The sequence below is a fragment of the Chaetodon auriga genome, chromosome 17, assembly GCF_051107435.1.
Source record: "Chaetodon auriga isolate fChaAug3 chromosome 17, fChaAug3.hap1, whole genome shotgun sequence".
Lineage (NCBI taxonomy): Eukaryota > Metazoa > Chordata > Actinopteri > Chaetodontiformes > Chaetodontidae > Chaetodon > Chaetodon auriga.
This window is the reverse complement of record NC_135090.1, coordinates 3,563,584-3,580,047: the sequence shown is the minus strand read 5'-3', so window position 1 is coordinate 3,580,047 and position 16,464 is coordinate 3,563,584. Positions and strand designations below refer to the sequence as shown.

General features: G+C 41.0%; 1 protein-coding gene across 2 annotated transcripts in view; it reads left to right on the top strand.

The window, feature by feature from the left end:
• LOC143335221 (retinoic acid receptor beta-like) overlaps positions 1 to 16,464 on the top strand; it is a 179,091-nt gene that overhangs the window by 129,123 nt on the left and 33,504 nt on the right. For both annotated transcript variants that reach the window (XM_076754487.1, XM_076754488.1), the window contains one exon: positions 9,498 to 9,639. In XM_076754487.1, the coding sequence (XP_076610602.1) occupies positions 9,498 to 9,639 (142 nt within the window). The remainder of the gene's footprint in view (positions 1 to 9,497; positions 9,640 to 16,464) is intronic.

The following is a 16,464-nucleotide window of genomic DNA, read 5'->3' as shown; positions in this document are numbered from 1 at the left end:
ACTTTCAGGCATTTGTTTTCGAGCACATTGCGTAGCTTGCGTAAGCTATGTAACGTGCAACGCACAACGTCATTCACGGCCACTGGAATCGATAAGGGAATCGTTTGCAAAATTGGCAAACGATTCCGAGGAATTGAAACACTGGGAACTGGTTCTCAAGAAGAACCGGTTTTCGATTCCCATCCCTAGCTGTGTTCCAGCTTTTCTTTCAGTCAAGGTCATTTATTTGTGATTTTACAGCAAACTGGTTGTTATGTCAGTATATGTGAATATTATATAGACATGTTTGATGTTTCCTCATTACAGTCAAACATCTTGTCAAATATGGTGCTTGGTCAGGACTACTTGGTGTTACCTTTGAAGGCACTGGGTAGGTTAGCATTATTTTGTGAGAATGTGTTGTTATCTAATGACGATATGTAAAGCAACTATGTGAAGGGAATCTTTATCCTGCACTTGCTATTTGGCCACAGTGGCCACTGTTGACAAGAAATTCATAGTTTCACTTAAATGCTAAAGCTGCTCTCCACCAGCTGTGCATTTTGGACACATGGTCACATGGTAACTTTTGACAGTCTACATCAAGGCTATTCAACATGCTTAGGGCCCTGCAAAGGCCCATTACCAGCTGAGTGTCTATAGATTTCCAATATCTCTTTTAAAAGCCCCTGGGTTTGTATGATTTTTCTGTGATTATAACATCTCTCTAATTATTCTAGAGGTGGAAATACAAAGCAATCTTTGTGTTGCTTTCATTCATCTCAGTGTCCCTGAGTCAGATCCGTGATGTTGATGCTTCAACAGGGGCGCCAAAGTGGGAAATTTTAAGTTGTATAAGGGCTTAAAAACCTAATATATGAACGTACCATACCAAAGTCTGAAATTCTCCTTGTGGTGCTTTTACCTCGTCATTAAAATACAAAATGAATATGTACAAAATAAATATATGGACATTTATTTTACAATAAAATCACCAGAACTAACCCTTAGGTTTTTGGAGAAACAAGAAACAAAACATAATGCTGTATCAAGAGACAGAATAAGGGGTATTTCCACACCCAGGGCTCGTAAATTTAGTCTCAGGGGGTTGCAAGACTGTTAACAGGATAGAATTTCTGCTGCACAAAAGCAGCTGTTTTGCTGATGCCATTCCTTTCTTTTTACAGTGCACCTTTGAAGAAAATCCCAAGAATTGGAGTTATGGAGTTATGGAGTCAGTGACTTCTTCCTGTTTCATCTCCTAAAATGGGACAAAGAGGTTTTCGAGAACCTGCTTTGCTCTTTGTCCTGTCTCTCTATTAGTCTGTTTGCTCCTTCTCACTCTGCCAGTGCAGTCCCCTTCCTGAACTCTGTCGTGTCTTTCCAGTGAACTGCAGGTGTAAGTAATAGCCTGGACTGGATAAACTGGATAAATATCACCCCACCCCCCCACCCCCATCCTACTCTTCACTCTACCTCTCCTCCTCATTTTTCTGGAACCCCCCAGGGTCTCCAGTGTCCTCTCCACTTTCCACGGTAGTGATAAGATGTCGACACGATTAAGAGGGAAAGCTAATCCGCCGCTCTGCCTCTCTCCCCTCGGCTGTACTGAATGCTCAGGCAACACAAAACGCCACAGCCAAGTCCAAAGAGCCGGACTGCCAGTCGATTGCAGAAACAGAGAGAGAGAGAGAGACAGGGAAAGAGAAAGAGGAGGAGGCCAGGTGGTAGGATTGGGGGGGGGATAAGGGTTGGTTGTGGCTAAATAATTAATGGGCAGCACTTTCGTTTTTTAATCTGTAAATGAGAAGGCCTAAGATGGCGGGGCCGTCGCTCTGACACCCTATACCTGGCCCATTAAGATAACAAGATGTTGGATAATGATCTTGGTTAAGGTGCAGTTTATCAGTCCAGGGGGAAGTGGCCTTGTCTCCCAGGTGGCTGGGCCCATGTCCCTTTATACCCCGACATTGCATTTCAACATGGCCTTATCTGCAGAATAGCATGGAGAGAGTTCTGGTATGGAGAGCACTGTGGAGTACAAACATGAAGACAGTTAACTTTCAAGAAAGCATTGTTAAGGTATTCAGTGAAACCCAATGATATACAGTTATATAATGTACAGTTCATAAGATTTCTCAGAGATTCAGGGGTGTGATTGATGTATTTATGAAAGTCTCCCTCCACTCATGTTTTTCTTCTTGTTCCTACAATAATACATCACTGTGCACAATGCAGCTCAAATATTGAGCTGCATTGTGCACAGTGATATACAGAGTTTGACACGAGACGGCTGGTTTTACATTCATCTGCTGAAAGTGGAAAGTTTCTCTGTGCTCAATGAAAATCCAGTTTTAAAGAGGTGGGGCCTATGAGCATGATTTGCGACATCACAAATAGTCTGGAGGCCAGTCATGGTCCAATGTTCAACCTACACAGGTGTGATGCAGAAACCTGAAACCTCCAGTGTGCAAACAGTGAGAATTGACTTTCCAGTAAAGCTGGAGACAGCTCCTGTGAAGCAGTTAAACTTTGGAAATGACACATATTTGCATAAACATAGAATCAGGATTTTTTAATGAAAGCGAAGGAGTAGATGTCATTTTAAGGATTTTAGCAAAATAATAGAATTTTTTAGTGCAAAAAGCATATCAGAAACACATAATTAGTCAAAATACAGTATTTTATATACATCTTTAAACACCTGGACATTTTTATAAAGCTATACATGACCATGGAACATACTTTTAAAAATACCTCTGATTGGCTGATAGGTGCTAATATGAATCTTAAAGTGACACAGTTTGAAAGCCAAACATTGATGCTTCCCTAACCATAACAAAGTATTCAAGTAAACCAAACCAGAATCTTTCCGAAACCCTAATCAAGTTGATTTTCTGCACTGTCGCATCATGAAAGAGATTCCTTTCTCAGAAGTGAATGGTATTTTCTGGAACGCACAGTCAGATGATGCTGTCCTGCCAATTGGGCATCAGATCAGGAACATCTTGTATGTGTTGGTCCAGAGGCCATGGAAGAAGGATATGTTTTACCCTTTAATTTGGAGGACAAGGCATTTTATCCAGAGCTACAGTGGTAGTATCTGATAAGAAAATATACACTCAGGTTCTAGTTTACTTGGTACACCTTGCTAAAAGGAATAGAGTCTAATAAAGCAGTCCAGCAATAAATCCTCCCCCTCATGAAGGTTATAATGTTCAGTTTTTGTTTTAGAGAGGTGTTGATTCAACTGTGTGATGATTTAGGAGGATGTCATTTGTAGTATGTTGAACTGTATTGCAATTCACAGAAAGGTGTTTCTCTTATTGAGCCGAGCCTAATTGGGGGAGGACAAAATAATAGAATAGAATAAACACTAGTCAGTATAACTCAGTATGTGTTACATGGAAAAAAAATCAGTTGCATGGCTTTAATTGGAACAACTTCAGTTTCACTGCCTGTGCTGTTTTTGCCTTATCTTCCACACATAAATAGAATATATGGTCAATGCCGTATAGTTAAATCATTATAGTTTAGTGAAATACTATTATGCATGGGAAGCACTTCACCTTGAGTAGCTCTAAATTGGATTTCATATAAACATGACTATATTTTATTGTTCAGATTATCCTTCCATGGTCCATGGTCCTTTTTTCATGTATTCAGATAAAAGAGGACAGGTTGAAGAATACTAAATTGTAGTGATGTTTAAAAGAAGTACTGTCTTGGCACAAAAGCCATTCGGCAGCTTTAATACAAGAAAAAGACAACAACCTTGAAGAACTGATTTGAGCTGAACCGCTGTTTTCTGAAGACAGGTACTGTTGGAGGGTAAGGTGAGTTTAGCAGCTCTGCCCTCTTCTGCATCCTTGTGTTCGAGGTGTGATTCATTCTCTGTGTGTCCCCACAGCTGAAACCTCTGATCCTATCATTTATTTAGCCCAGCAGCAGCCCCCTCCCCCCTGCTGCACTCTACCTAGGTAAACACCTTTGTACAACACTGAGCTCAAGGGTGTCCTTTGGTTGCACATTTATAAGCTTCAAATGAGTAAACCCGCAGGACATGCGCTAGCAAATATCAGAGCAGTCTGCAGTCTCAGGTCAACACTTCTGTCCTGTGGCGGCAGAGAGGAATGAAAAGACGGGGAAGACAGAAGAGACAGAGGAAGGAGAAAAGAGAAAATACGGATGAGGAAAAAATGAGAGGGAGTTAAAGGAAAAAAATCAAGGCTGAAGAGCAGATGTGTTGATTGTGTGAGTCTCGGTGATGACTGTGTGAGTCTCAGTGTCAGACACTCGTGTTACCCCAGAGGCTTGTAGAGATGAAGTACTCTGAGTCGCGGCATCTGTTCACCACTGCTGCTGAGAAACCATTGCAGATACACAGTGTTACACAACAACATTTTCTACACACACGTTATACACACAACTAGAGCCTGCATACAGTATATAGGCTTTGCTTACATTGTGAATACAATGACAACTTGTCTTGTGACAAGACAGTCACAGGTTAAAATCTTGGGACACAGAGTATCAAGGGAGGGGGTGCACTGTATTAGAGAGCCAAAGTGAATTTTATGGATGTAGACGAAACCAAGTTACAGTGATTTAAGTCCCCACTTGTAAATTTTGACGGGAGCTGTAGTTTTTTAATAGTAATCTTTGTTAAGTTAAAAAGTGGCAATTTTTACAAAAGCACCAGAAACACACTTCAGTTTTTCAGAAAGAAAAATTGAATGCAGTGCTGAATACTGAGATTGCACAGTTGCACAAGCTAGCTGAACAGGCTAGTCTGTTTGCAACATCATGACTTAAGCTCCCTAGTTACCATTTGCTAAAACCCTCCCTCAAACAACAATTTGCCAATCATAGGTTAGAAACCATAACTAGGGTCCAAACACATAAATTAGGCCTAGTCCTCATCCTAAAAGCCTTCTTGAAAGTGAAACAAATAGGATTTAATAATAAGCAGCTAGTGTAATGTGCTGACCAAATCCCTGCACATCTCACCTTCCTACAAACAAGAAAAGCAACCAAAACATGCCATCACAATATCAACTGAAGACAACATGGATTTGCACCTGCACTTTGGTCCTCATATGACTACTGAAGACAGGATAAATCTGAGCTAGAGTTGGTGCTAAATGAGCACAGGCAAATTAAGATAAATGTTTTGACCCTGGACTAAGCTTTCCCTGCTGAGCAGCATGACACCCTGATAACTGGACAACACCCTCCACTCCCCCTTTTTCAAACTAGGAACCACCACCCCAGTCTTCCCTGCTGCAGACTGGGGTGGTCTGTGCCGAATTTCTATACAACATTGAAGAGGGGTGTCAGCTAAGACAACCCAACAATGTGCTGGGTCTTCAATATATCAGACTGAGCCTCATCCACATGTGATGCCTTACAGCTGAGGAGTTTCTACCTCCAAGACCTCTATCAGAGTGAGGCTTCAGCAAATCTCCAAACTCTACACTACTCTGCAGAGGACATGTAGGACAATATGGGTTCTTTCCACCACTCAAAAGTATACCCAGTCAGGGTTAGCAGTTCTCCTCTGCTTAACTCAGCCTGCAGTGCCAAGGTACCTGTCCTTGCCTTTCATCCAATTGACAAAGCACCTGTCCCCAAGGCCTATCTCTGTGAGTGGTGGGCCCATAGGAAAGTGGCTCCACGTTCTCCTCCCAGGCTGTTCCAAATGGGCTACGTGGGCCAAAGCCCAGCCTGCAGATGCTCACTGGCAAGCTCCCTTCCCAGGTCTGGTTCCCGATAGGGGCTCCAGTTTCCCTGTTTCAGGCAAGGTGTTGCATCTCCTTCGATGATGATCTGAAGAGAAACAATTCTGAAAAGTCTGTTTTTAAGATGAAATTAAGAGAGCTATATTTGCCTGATCTTCTCCAGCCGGGCATGCCAGAGTTGTTGCCCTGACTCTGAGGGCTCAGTCTTCTCTGAGTTTTAGCCTTGACATAGGAATTGCCAACCGACCTCGACTGGAGAGTCTCAGGTTGCATTCAGGCTAGTCAGGGGCCAACCTTAAATGTGCTTTAAAGTAATCATTAAAAATTCAGTTCTACAACGTACAGGTAACCAATGTAGAGATACTGAAATAGGTGTTATGTGAATCTATTGGATTTTGTGAGTAGTCTTGTTCTAGCACTAGCTGATCGTTGGAGAGGTTGCAAGACAGGAATAAAGGGAGTTATAGTTGTCTTATCAATATGTAATGAAACACATTTCCAAATTCCTACTGGATAAAAAATCAAATTTCTGACATATTATAAAGTTGCAGAAAGCACATTTGAATGACTGAGTTCACTTGATGGTGAACTTTAAGCTTGTTGTCAAAGATAACACACACATTTGTGCACTGCTTGCTGGAGGGGTCTGAACCTATGATAATGGCTTCTTGTTTAGTTCAACTGAAGGACATTTTGAAATAGCCTGTTTTTACCATGTAAGATTGTACTTTGACCTGGGGGTCATCCGTATTAAAATGGAATCTGATGTTGAAAGATTTGACCTAGAGGTAGCATATAAATGGAGGATGTTAAAGGTCCATGCAACACAACAAGCTGTTTTAAAGGTGACCTAATTAGGCTTTGTTCCAGCTGGACCTCATTAGATAAGACTTCACCTAATGCCCTTTAAAAGCAAAGACAAGATAACTAACTCATTGCAAAAGCAGCATTGCTGGTCATGGTGCATAAAACTAAATTTTTGGTAAGAGCACACAAACCAGAAATTTCTCACGCCAGAAAATGTTGTTCCCTTTCCCTATCAGTATATATCTTTAATGTCATATATCCATAATGTGGATGAGGAAAGTTCAAATGAGGAGCATTGCAGCTCAGGCCTTGAACTGTCAACAAACCTTCCCCAAATAGCTGAAGCTCACAAAATGCAAATCTATCTTGGTGAACAGTCTGCACTTACACAAACTGTTGCAGCTCCAGCTCCCAGTATAACCCCTAGCACACTGCACAGCACTTATCACACACATAGATTTCCAAGGCTAAGTGACCTGCATGCTCTCAGCATTGGATGACATAAGTACTTGAGTAGCCTTGGGTTCTGCACCCAACCTGAACACACTTATATGGCAGCTGATGGCAATGCAGGCTGCTTCCATGGTCATCCATCAGACCCCCCAGGTAATGTCTACGAACACGCTCAGCTTACATCAGCCAGGATAAAGGCCTCTATTAAGAAAATGAATAATACCAACTGAGGGGAGGTGACCTCGGACCAGTCACATGTCATCAGGCTGAGACACGATTGGCTGCTTTTGGTTAGTATCTGTGCTACAGAGGGGGCGGTCCAGAGGTTGACGGATGCCCGAGGCCGAGGCAAGATGGGCTACAGAGTCAGCCGTTTCAGTCCCGTGATCTAATCTCTTACCCATCATGCATCCTGCCCCACTAATGAAAAGGCAAGGTCCCATCCGTCACAGGCAGCTATGGTAAATGGAATTTTAACCCCCCACCCCCCATACTGAACAAATTTCCTCAGGCAAAAACGCCTGCAAACATGTGCAAAAAGGCCTGAATGATGGACGATCATTGCAAAAGACTCCAAAGCAATGGCAAATTAATATTAAGAAGAAAAAAATCTGTGAAGATTTCCTATAGACGCTCCTCTGCTTTCTGTCAGTTTGCTTCACAGCAAACGTAGCTGAGCTTGGCCCAGCCTTTGGTTCGGTATCCCAAGACTGTCAAGGAGGATCCACGTTGGCCTATTTATTGCTCTCCTTCAAGCAGACAGCCAATGATGAAATTTGGGTTTAGATGAAGAGGGCTCAAAAGGTCATGTCTGGCATCACACAAGTGTTACAGCCACAGAATGAATTTAAAAAGTGTGTGCATACTGTGTTGGCTTTGTGAAGATTTTGATGGAAGGCACCATTCTGATTGACAGGTATTCAGAAGCTCAAAAATATCCAGACAAATATAGTAAAGCCACATTGTTACAATAAGCCACTAAAATGTGTCAAATATAGCACTAGCACTGTGTTCCATTTACATTTTGATGAAGTATATTCATCCTTAAAAAGTTGTTTTCTGCTGCAAGAAGACACAGTTCATAACATGTGACAGGACAGCAAGGCGCTCATGTGGCGATCATATGGCCACAATATACTTCTCATAATGAAGTACAAAAGAAAAGAAACTGTGAGAAAATGCTAATAAGCTACAGGGAATGAGCGTTTATGCTAAAAATGTTTTAATGAGGTAATTCCATTTTCTATACAACTCAAAATAAACACTAAAACAAGCAATAAACATATGTTTAAACCCCAAGTTGAATATGAATATTATCTTTGACAGGAAAATAAAAGGAGGAGATTTTGATCTAAAAATATTTTTTGCCATATAACTGTCACAAGACACAGGATTAGAACTTGAAATTTGATTCTAAAGCATTTACCATCTCATTTTATGTTGTGCTGGAATGGTGCACACCACTGTCCTTTTCTAGAACTCTGAATCATTGTCCAACTCTCCAATTTTGAATGAAATGGCAATTCAGTCTCATTATCAAGCTAGCATATTACCAAGCACACTTCCAATTAATCACTGAAGTAATTGGAAATTTAATCAAGTGAAACCTGTTTCAATGTGTGCAGGGGCCAGCCTTGCATACATGATAAAATGTGAAGCCTTTGAATATGCTTGTAGGCTTATACATATACCATACATTCTAACCATAAGTGAGCATTTGTAGAAGCCAAGGACATTCGGTCTTGTGTTATGGGTCTTTGTAACCAGTGCTGGAAATGTGATTTCTCTGGCTATATTAGTTGATTTTTCTTGTCATTTTTAGTGAACTAGGACTTAAAATTTAATCTCCTGAGCTTTATGCGATTCCCCAAGCTGAGTGCCTCAAACTGTAATGATCCCTCCTCTCCACACAGAGCTCTTCCATTGTCACAAGTGTTGATGAAGCAACATGGTTTTTATACTCATTTACTGTACTTTACTCTTTTAACGCTAAAACACTGAATGAGCCCAAGTAAGATCCCCAACTTAACTTTTGCACTGCTGAATTAATATGAAAATAATCTTTTGAAAGAAAAGTGGCTTTGGTCTTCCTCAGAAGCTCAATGTCACCTTGTCAAGTTCAGACGTGGTGCTCCCCCCCCCCACAGCTGAACCAAAGTCATCAGTTATTCCTCCATACTGCACCAGCAGCCCCTCTGTTTGATACCCTGAGGTTCTTCACTCTCTGTTCCCACTAGTAGTCTGTTTCTGAGCTTAAATCCAGCATTTGAAGCTCTGTGGAGCTCCCAGCAGGGACACACCGGCTCTCTTTTCTCTCAGCCTTAATGGCAGTGAAAACCTCGCTCATTGTTATAGAGACTGTTGTGACATTATGATATCCAGTGGCAGGAGAATTTCAGCAGAGCTGTGTGGATGTTTTAGAGAAAATGGGCAACTACTGAAGATTAGAAGCAAAGTGAGGTTAATGTCCTCTTTCCTGAACCACCCCCTTTTCTGTCTGTGTGTCTGTCTCCTTAGGGTTTTTTCCGCCGAAGCATCCAGAAGAACATGGTGTACACGTGTCACCGGGACAAGAACTGTATTATCAACAAGGTGACAAGGAACCGCTGTCAGTACTGCCGCCTGCAGAAGTGCTTTGGAGTGGGAATGTCCAAAGAGTGTGAGTTTCAGACCCAATTTACACTGATATAGAATTATTATTGACATGGAGGCGTTGACTGAACACTGCTCTTTGCTGTTTCAGAGGTTCATCCACCATGAAAATGGCTACATTTAATTTGGAATACAATACAAAATGCCATTTATGGGTAGGGCTGGGTATCAGTTGAAAAGTTTTCAGTATTAGTGCCAGTACAATATGAGAGTTTCCGAACTGATAACAAGCCAATGTTTTCTTCAGCACGTTAATTTGGGGAATATAAATCTGCTTGAACCCTTTCTTTAATAGTTCCTATTCCAGAACAAAACCTGTCTGAACGCACCTTAAAACCAAATATTTCTTACTGACTTTTGATAAGCTGAGGTCATGTCAGAGCTCAATAATTTAGAGGTTTGATACCAAGTCGTAGTTAAAGGCAGCTTCAGTGTAAAATATCAGTACAGGCCTTTAAATGCAGGCTTTGTATAACTCAAATTTCTGAAATGTCTTTCTCTCATAGATGATGGTTTGTTTTTCATTCTGGAAAAAAAAACAACTAGATTTTCAAAAACTTACATAAGTGAAGGAGTGTGATAACTGTAAATGTTATGTGTGATCTGCATAATTTCAAGTTATTCTCACTGGATTTAAGAACATTCAAGGAACAATTAGAAATGAAACAGAACTGGGAATTTTTCTCACACCCCTGACACTATCCATACTGTGACTTTCAGACAAAAATGAGAAAGAGCTCTTGCTCAACTTGACCTTCCTCCATTGGTAGAAAATCCAATAAAACTCTTTACACATGGTTCAAAGTGTTACTGAATGATGATGTGGGATCAAGAACTCGCCCCACACACAGTGACACACCTCTACATTAATCTGTGCATGCAAGGAGGTGCATTTTGTCAATGCCTTCCACAGGCTGCTGGCAAAAAGATATTCTGCAGTATAGAATGTATTGAGCACAGTGCAGTGATGCTGCTATGTTTGCTATAAAACAATGTAAATTGCAGAGACACAGCAGGAAAAAAAAAATACTTGTTGCATTTTATTTAGCTAAATGAGCTTCCTTTGTAAGAGTCTTACATTCCAAACACACTCAGTTAATTTAGAAGGAGCAGTTAAAAGACATCTAAGTCTTCTAAATAATTTGTTGTTTTCATTATACATTCTTAGGATTTTCAGTCTCTAAGTAATGTCATGCTTGCTTCATAAAAAGATTGCCTAACAGGAAAAGCACCTACATTCCTGGATGTGAACAGGTGCCATTATACTGCTGCAGAAGAAGAGAAGGAGATGATATAAGAGCACTGATCACAACTCAAATATGGCTTTTTTTTTTTTTTTGTTGTTGTTTCTAGAAAAGACGCACACAGTGCTGAAAAGAGGTCTAATCAGGCAACACGTGTAAGGGTGTGCCAAGGGTTTGCAGGGCCTTTAAAGGAGCAATTCGGTTTCAGTTAAGATGCTTCGGTCACAGCGCAGGAAAAGCACAGGTGTAAATAATAAAATGAATAATGGCTGAATGTCACTTCAGTGTCTGGGACACTTGAACTGAGTCACAGTTAATGTTATTCGTAACACCTGGGCTTTTCCTGCTGTGACAGCAAGTCAAAACATTCAAAAACAGCCAAAAACCCAGTTTTTATGTGCCCACACATTGCTATGTTTCTTGCTGCATGAAGACATTGTTCAGCATTGTTTGCAGTGCTCACTGAAAAAAGTGTTTCTAGTAATAGATTGTGACGAGAGAATTGGATATTAAATGCAAATGAACTCCAAATGCAAATGACTATGAAGCCGAGCGTTTCAGGGCACTGAGAAAAATACTGAGCACTTTGCAAATAGCATTTCAGTTGGATTTTGATCTACATTTTTATTCTAACCTTTTTATCTGGCTTCCACTTATTCAACACATACCAGGATTTTTCGCCTGCCTGTCTAATAACAATCAATTATTAAAATGTTCCTACTTTTTAATTCTCTCAAAAACACACTCTAACAACACCTGTGTTTAAAGCACACAGAGATTTTCACTGTCAGAATGATATCATTGGCAGAAATGTCCTGTGTTCTCCTAATGAACATCCAGTGGTTTGCATATTATATATTAGAGGCAAGAAAGGATGTGAAAAGTTCCATTAATATGATTGGACAGCATTATATCTGTCAGATAAGATCTGATCCAGTCAGCAGCCACACTGGATTATCTTTGTCAGCTTCACTGTGTGATGTGGAGATAATCGATCATCTGAGTTAGAGCTGTTGCAGATCGTGATCGTGACAGTAGTGTTGGTGATCTGACTATTCTTCTTCTTCTTCTTCTTCTTCTTCTTATTATTATTATTATTCTTCTTATTCTTCTTCTTATTCTTATTCTTATTCTTATTCTTATGTTCCCTATTCTTGCCGGTGTTTCAGTCAGTGAGGGGGAGAAGTATCATTCACAAAGTTTTGTTGAACATCCACCCAGTGGGATCTGAGGAATCGTTTCGTGAACCGAAAAAAGCAAAAAAGGATGCAGAACCTGAATATACAGTCAAATATGTGACATTTGTGTATGACATCACTTTTCAGACAGTCTGTATTTAGGAAACCCAATGACTTGCTGCTGTCAATGCCCTCATCTTCCCCCTGTTCCATTGTCATCCATAGGAACAGTTTGCATTTCACAGGTTATTGGCATCCTTTGATTGCATCAGCATTTATAGCTCAGGTCCACTTCATGCTCCATTAGCCCCAGGGGGGGACCATTCCTTTCTCTTATGCTGTTTCACACCTCAGCAGAGGAGTCATGGAAAAGATGATGTCTTGATATCCTCAGGCTAAACCCCCCCCACAGGGCCACTGATGAGAAAGGGGTAAATTCCCTTTTTGCTATATTCATGGATGGAGGAGATGAGGTGGTGTCTTCAGCCTCCTGCTCTGAAGGTCAACTCCAGAAGGGCCATGCCGGCAGGATGCTGCCTTCACCATAGGGTCTACAGGGTTTACCAGTGTGTCACAAATCTATAAGCAACAATGTCAATACCAGAGCGACAGTCATTGCAACTACTGTCCAGATGTCAGCTGTAGTTAGCTAGCAGTGTAGACAACATCTTGGTGCTAGCTCAGCCTTTCAAAACATACCAGGGACTCAAATTCACATTTTCTTCCAGACTGTTTCCTTGGGTATGCATCTTGGGTATGAGTCCAAGGTCTTTGTATAAGTTGAAGCATTTTTCATTTGATTGGGCGTTTTGACTCATTTTGCACCAGATTAAGAGAATTACTTTATTCATGCAGTTGCACCAGCAATAAAATTAATTTAACTATACTTTTAATCCACCTTTTGGAACCACTGCTAGCAGGGCTAATATGCAAACAACCTTTGTTAAAGCTGCACTGATCAATATTTTTATATTAACAATGGATAGAATGACTATGAGTAATGTTAACAGGGTTGGTTGTAGTGACAAATGACACAGTTTATTGTCCTTTGGTTCATTGTTTTGGTTTATGGCCCACAACTTCATTGTTTTGGTTCAGTCTCACTGCTCACAACAAACCTGGCTTTTTCACAAAAAAACAGATGGACAAAGTGGATCATTGGCTGGTGAACATGGCAGAGCATTTAGCTAAAGAGTTGAGTTGGTGGAGACCAAAACAGAGCTAAAAGAGAGTTAATATCGGACTTAATTTAGATGCATGACTCAGAGTGAATGCTAACGTTGCTGTGTCTGCAGGATGTGCAAATTAGGCAACTTTTTGTTAAAAAATGGAGTAACATTGCTTTACATTTACAACAAAGACAAGTCAAATAGAATAAATCTTTTATGTTGCTTTACTAATTGTAGTGATTTGTCAATTAATACTAGATTTTTGTAATAGCCCAGCTAAGTGTCAGTAATTTGTTTACACGATAGATGATGACAGTTGCTAACAGATGTCACGGCTAATTCATCAGCCAAGCAGACATCTAAAGATATGACCACACAGCACAGAAAATCCCAGTGTTGTATGTGTAAGAACACTACAAACCATTCTTAGCTCTTACTGTCCCCAGGGTTGAAGACATCAAACATGGCCACCACAGGCTATATATCACCCGAAAGCTTACATCTGGAGAGGTAGTTTTTTCATAATGAAAGCAGGGTGTTGAGAGCTCAGTCTGAGGCCTGAGTCAGAAGATGCAACTGAACATCTGCTTTTGGACACTAGACACTACACTCGTGCTATCATGTGCCTCTGGAGATAACTGAACAGCTACTTAGAGTGGAACACAAAGGGAGCATTGTTCTGTTTATGTGTGTTTGTGTGTGTATGCTGCACCAGCAGGTACGTGATTACACAAGTTGTGTCTTTGTATTTTTTTAAGTGGTAAGTGATCATGAGTCTCATAACGTCATGAGTAGCCTACTGATGTGGTCCATCCGCAGGGGGAGAGGGAAGAGAATTTGGACATACACTGTGTGTCTGTAATTAGATGAAATCAGTGAAATTCATTTTTGAGGGGAAAAGTGATGCAGTAAAGCTTCTGATTAAATAAAATATTCAGATATCAAATATTCAGTATCTACAGTTTCACTTACACTATCACACACAGTCCAGTGTTCCATAACATGAGCTTCTTATTGTGTAACAGTAAGACGTATATGATGTATTAGGCTACATAGGTTGATAATGGTTTGATAATCAACATACTGATAGTAAACAAGCATCACAACTATTTTTTACCAGAGAAACAAAGAAGCTGCAGCTGCAACACACAGTGACCTCGTTGAGCTAGTTGCAGACTTGCTCATGCTGAATGTAACTTTACACCAAAGACAAGTCTTTTGAATCTAATATTTGTGGTGGATGCGGTGATTCCACGTCACATAACCTCATCTGAAATGTGAACTTGTATTTCCAAATGTGGGAAATGTATAGCCGGCTGTGTGAACCAGTCAGGACTCTGACTTTTGACTTGTATTACTATAGCCAGCAAAAGCGGCTGGAAGCTCAGAGACAAAACAGGAAATGGAACAAACCAAAAAAGGGCGGGGTGCATGAGGTCAGTAGCATTTCACTCAAACCACCACTGTGCCGAGGTACAACCTCACAGAGCAGCTAGCGTGGCTGTCGACTCTTAGTCTTGTTTAGTTCTGATCGAGGTAGTGTATCTCTCTATACTGGATGCACATAGATCAAATATAGTATTGATCTTTTCATGTGAGTCTGTGTTTCAGGCCAAATATGCATATTACTCTGTTCTTTTCTTTGTTTAGTCTTATCAGTGTTAAAAAGGCAGTGAGACCATCATGAGACAGTCTAATCACTTCTAAGTTGCAGATGTACCACACGTCCCTTGTCTGCTCCAAGGTCAGATTTTCCCACTGCAGGTTTCCCATCTGACAACCCCCTCTCCCCTCTGTCCCCTTGTCCCATCAGGGCCATTAGCTTAAACTCAACGCTCTGGTGTGAGCGAAGAATTATCATCGTTGCTCGACACCCACCTGGTTAGTGTTAGGGAGCTGCCATGTTAAGTGCTGTGGCAAGCTTCCCGGGCTGCACCACGTGGACTCCAGATAGATTGTGTTTATTTACCGCTGCATCTGTTTGCTGAAAGAGACACTGTGCAGAGCTTGGCAGCACGCAGATGGCTGGCCAGCAGCTTCTCAAACCGGCTGCCGTCCACGCCTGCTGCTGCCCAGCCACAGAACGTCCTGGTAAAGAGCAGCGCAAAAAATCACTGTGCTGCACAAGAGGGCTAGAGGCAGCCGTGAAAAAGAAATAAAGAAGAGGACAAAAGACAGAGGGTGGGACATTGCTCATTGACTAAAGGAGGGGGAGATGAGTGTCTTGGAAAGCCGAGGGATGGGAGTGTGACAGTAGGCATCGCTGTGAAGAGTGTATTTAACAGCATGTCTGAACTCCACTCAATGACCCTTCATACCTCGGTCTAACACTCTGGAGAGCACTTCAGAAACACTCGACGCTCGATCATTCACAGCACTCCCTCAAAGCCCGACAAAGTGACTGGGTGGAGGTGTCATCATTTCAATCGAGTTAGTCCTTCTGACCTATATTGTGACCGCCCGTGGAAAGAGATTATGGTTTTTTGGGGGTGGTTTGTGTGTGTGTGTGTGTGTGTGTGTGTGTGTGTGTGTGTGTGTGTTTGTGTGTGTGTGTGTGTGTGTGTGTATTCAGATTGGACTGATATTTGGAGAACATTTAACCTTTATACAAAGTATCATCAGCATCTGTCAAAATATCTGTTAATGACAGCCAGGTTGTAATGTGTAATATGTAATATAAGCTATAATTATAAAGAAGCATGTCTGTGCTATGGCAAAATCAGGTCTTCAAATTCATATTCTCAATATTGAGTCTATATTTGTATATCATTTTAGTAACATAAAAAATCAATACCCGGATTCAACCAGGTCCCACAGAAAAATTCCAGCCAAATGCTAAAGTTGCTTTATGTCTACTGGATGTGTAACTCGACAACTGTTTGCTAACATGTTAGCCAGAACAACTTTAGAATGTCATGATGTGTCAAACATGCGTGACATTGGCCCCATTGACACATGGAATTTAATGTGACCAGTATCTGGATACATTACCTGAATAATAATATGTGATCCACGGACAGTCGGCATTTACACCAGATATTAATAATTTTCATTATTTCTATTTTGCCTGCATTGTGATCAGGTCTCAGTATGGAAGTTAGATAGATGGTGCTGGCAGACTTGTCACCAAACATGGTGCGTCTCAGGTCAAGGGACAAAGTGCCATTGACTGTCGTCAGTCATTTCTAACTTCGTTTTTGTGAGGAAGGCTTGCTATCCACTGCTATCACCTCTAGCTTTT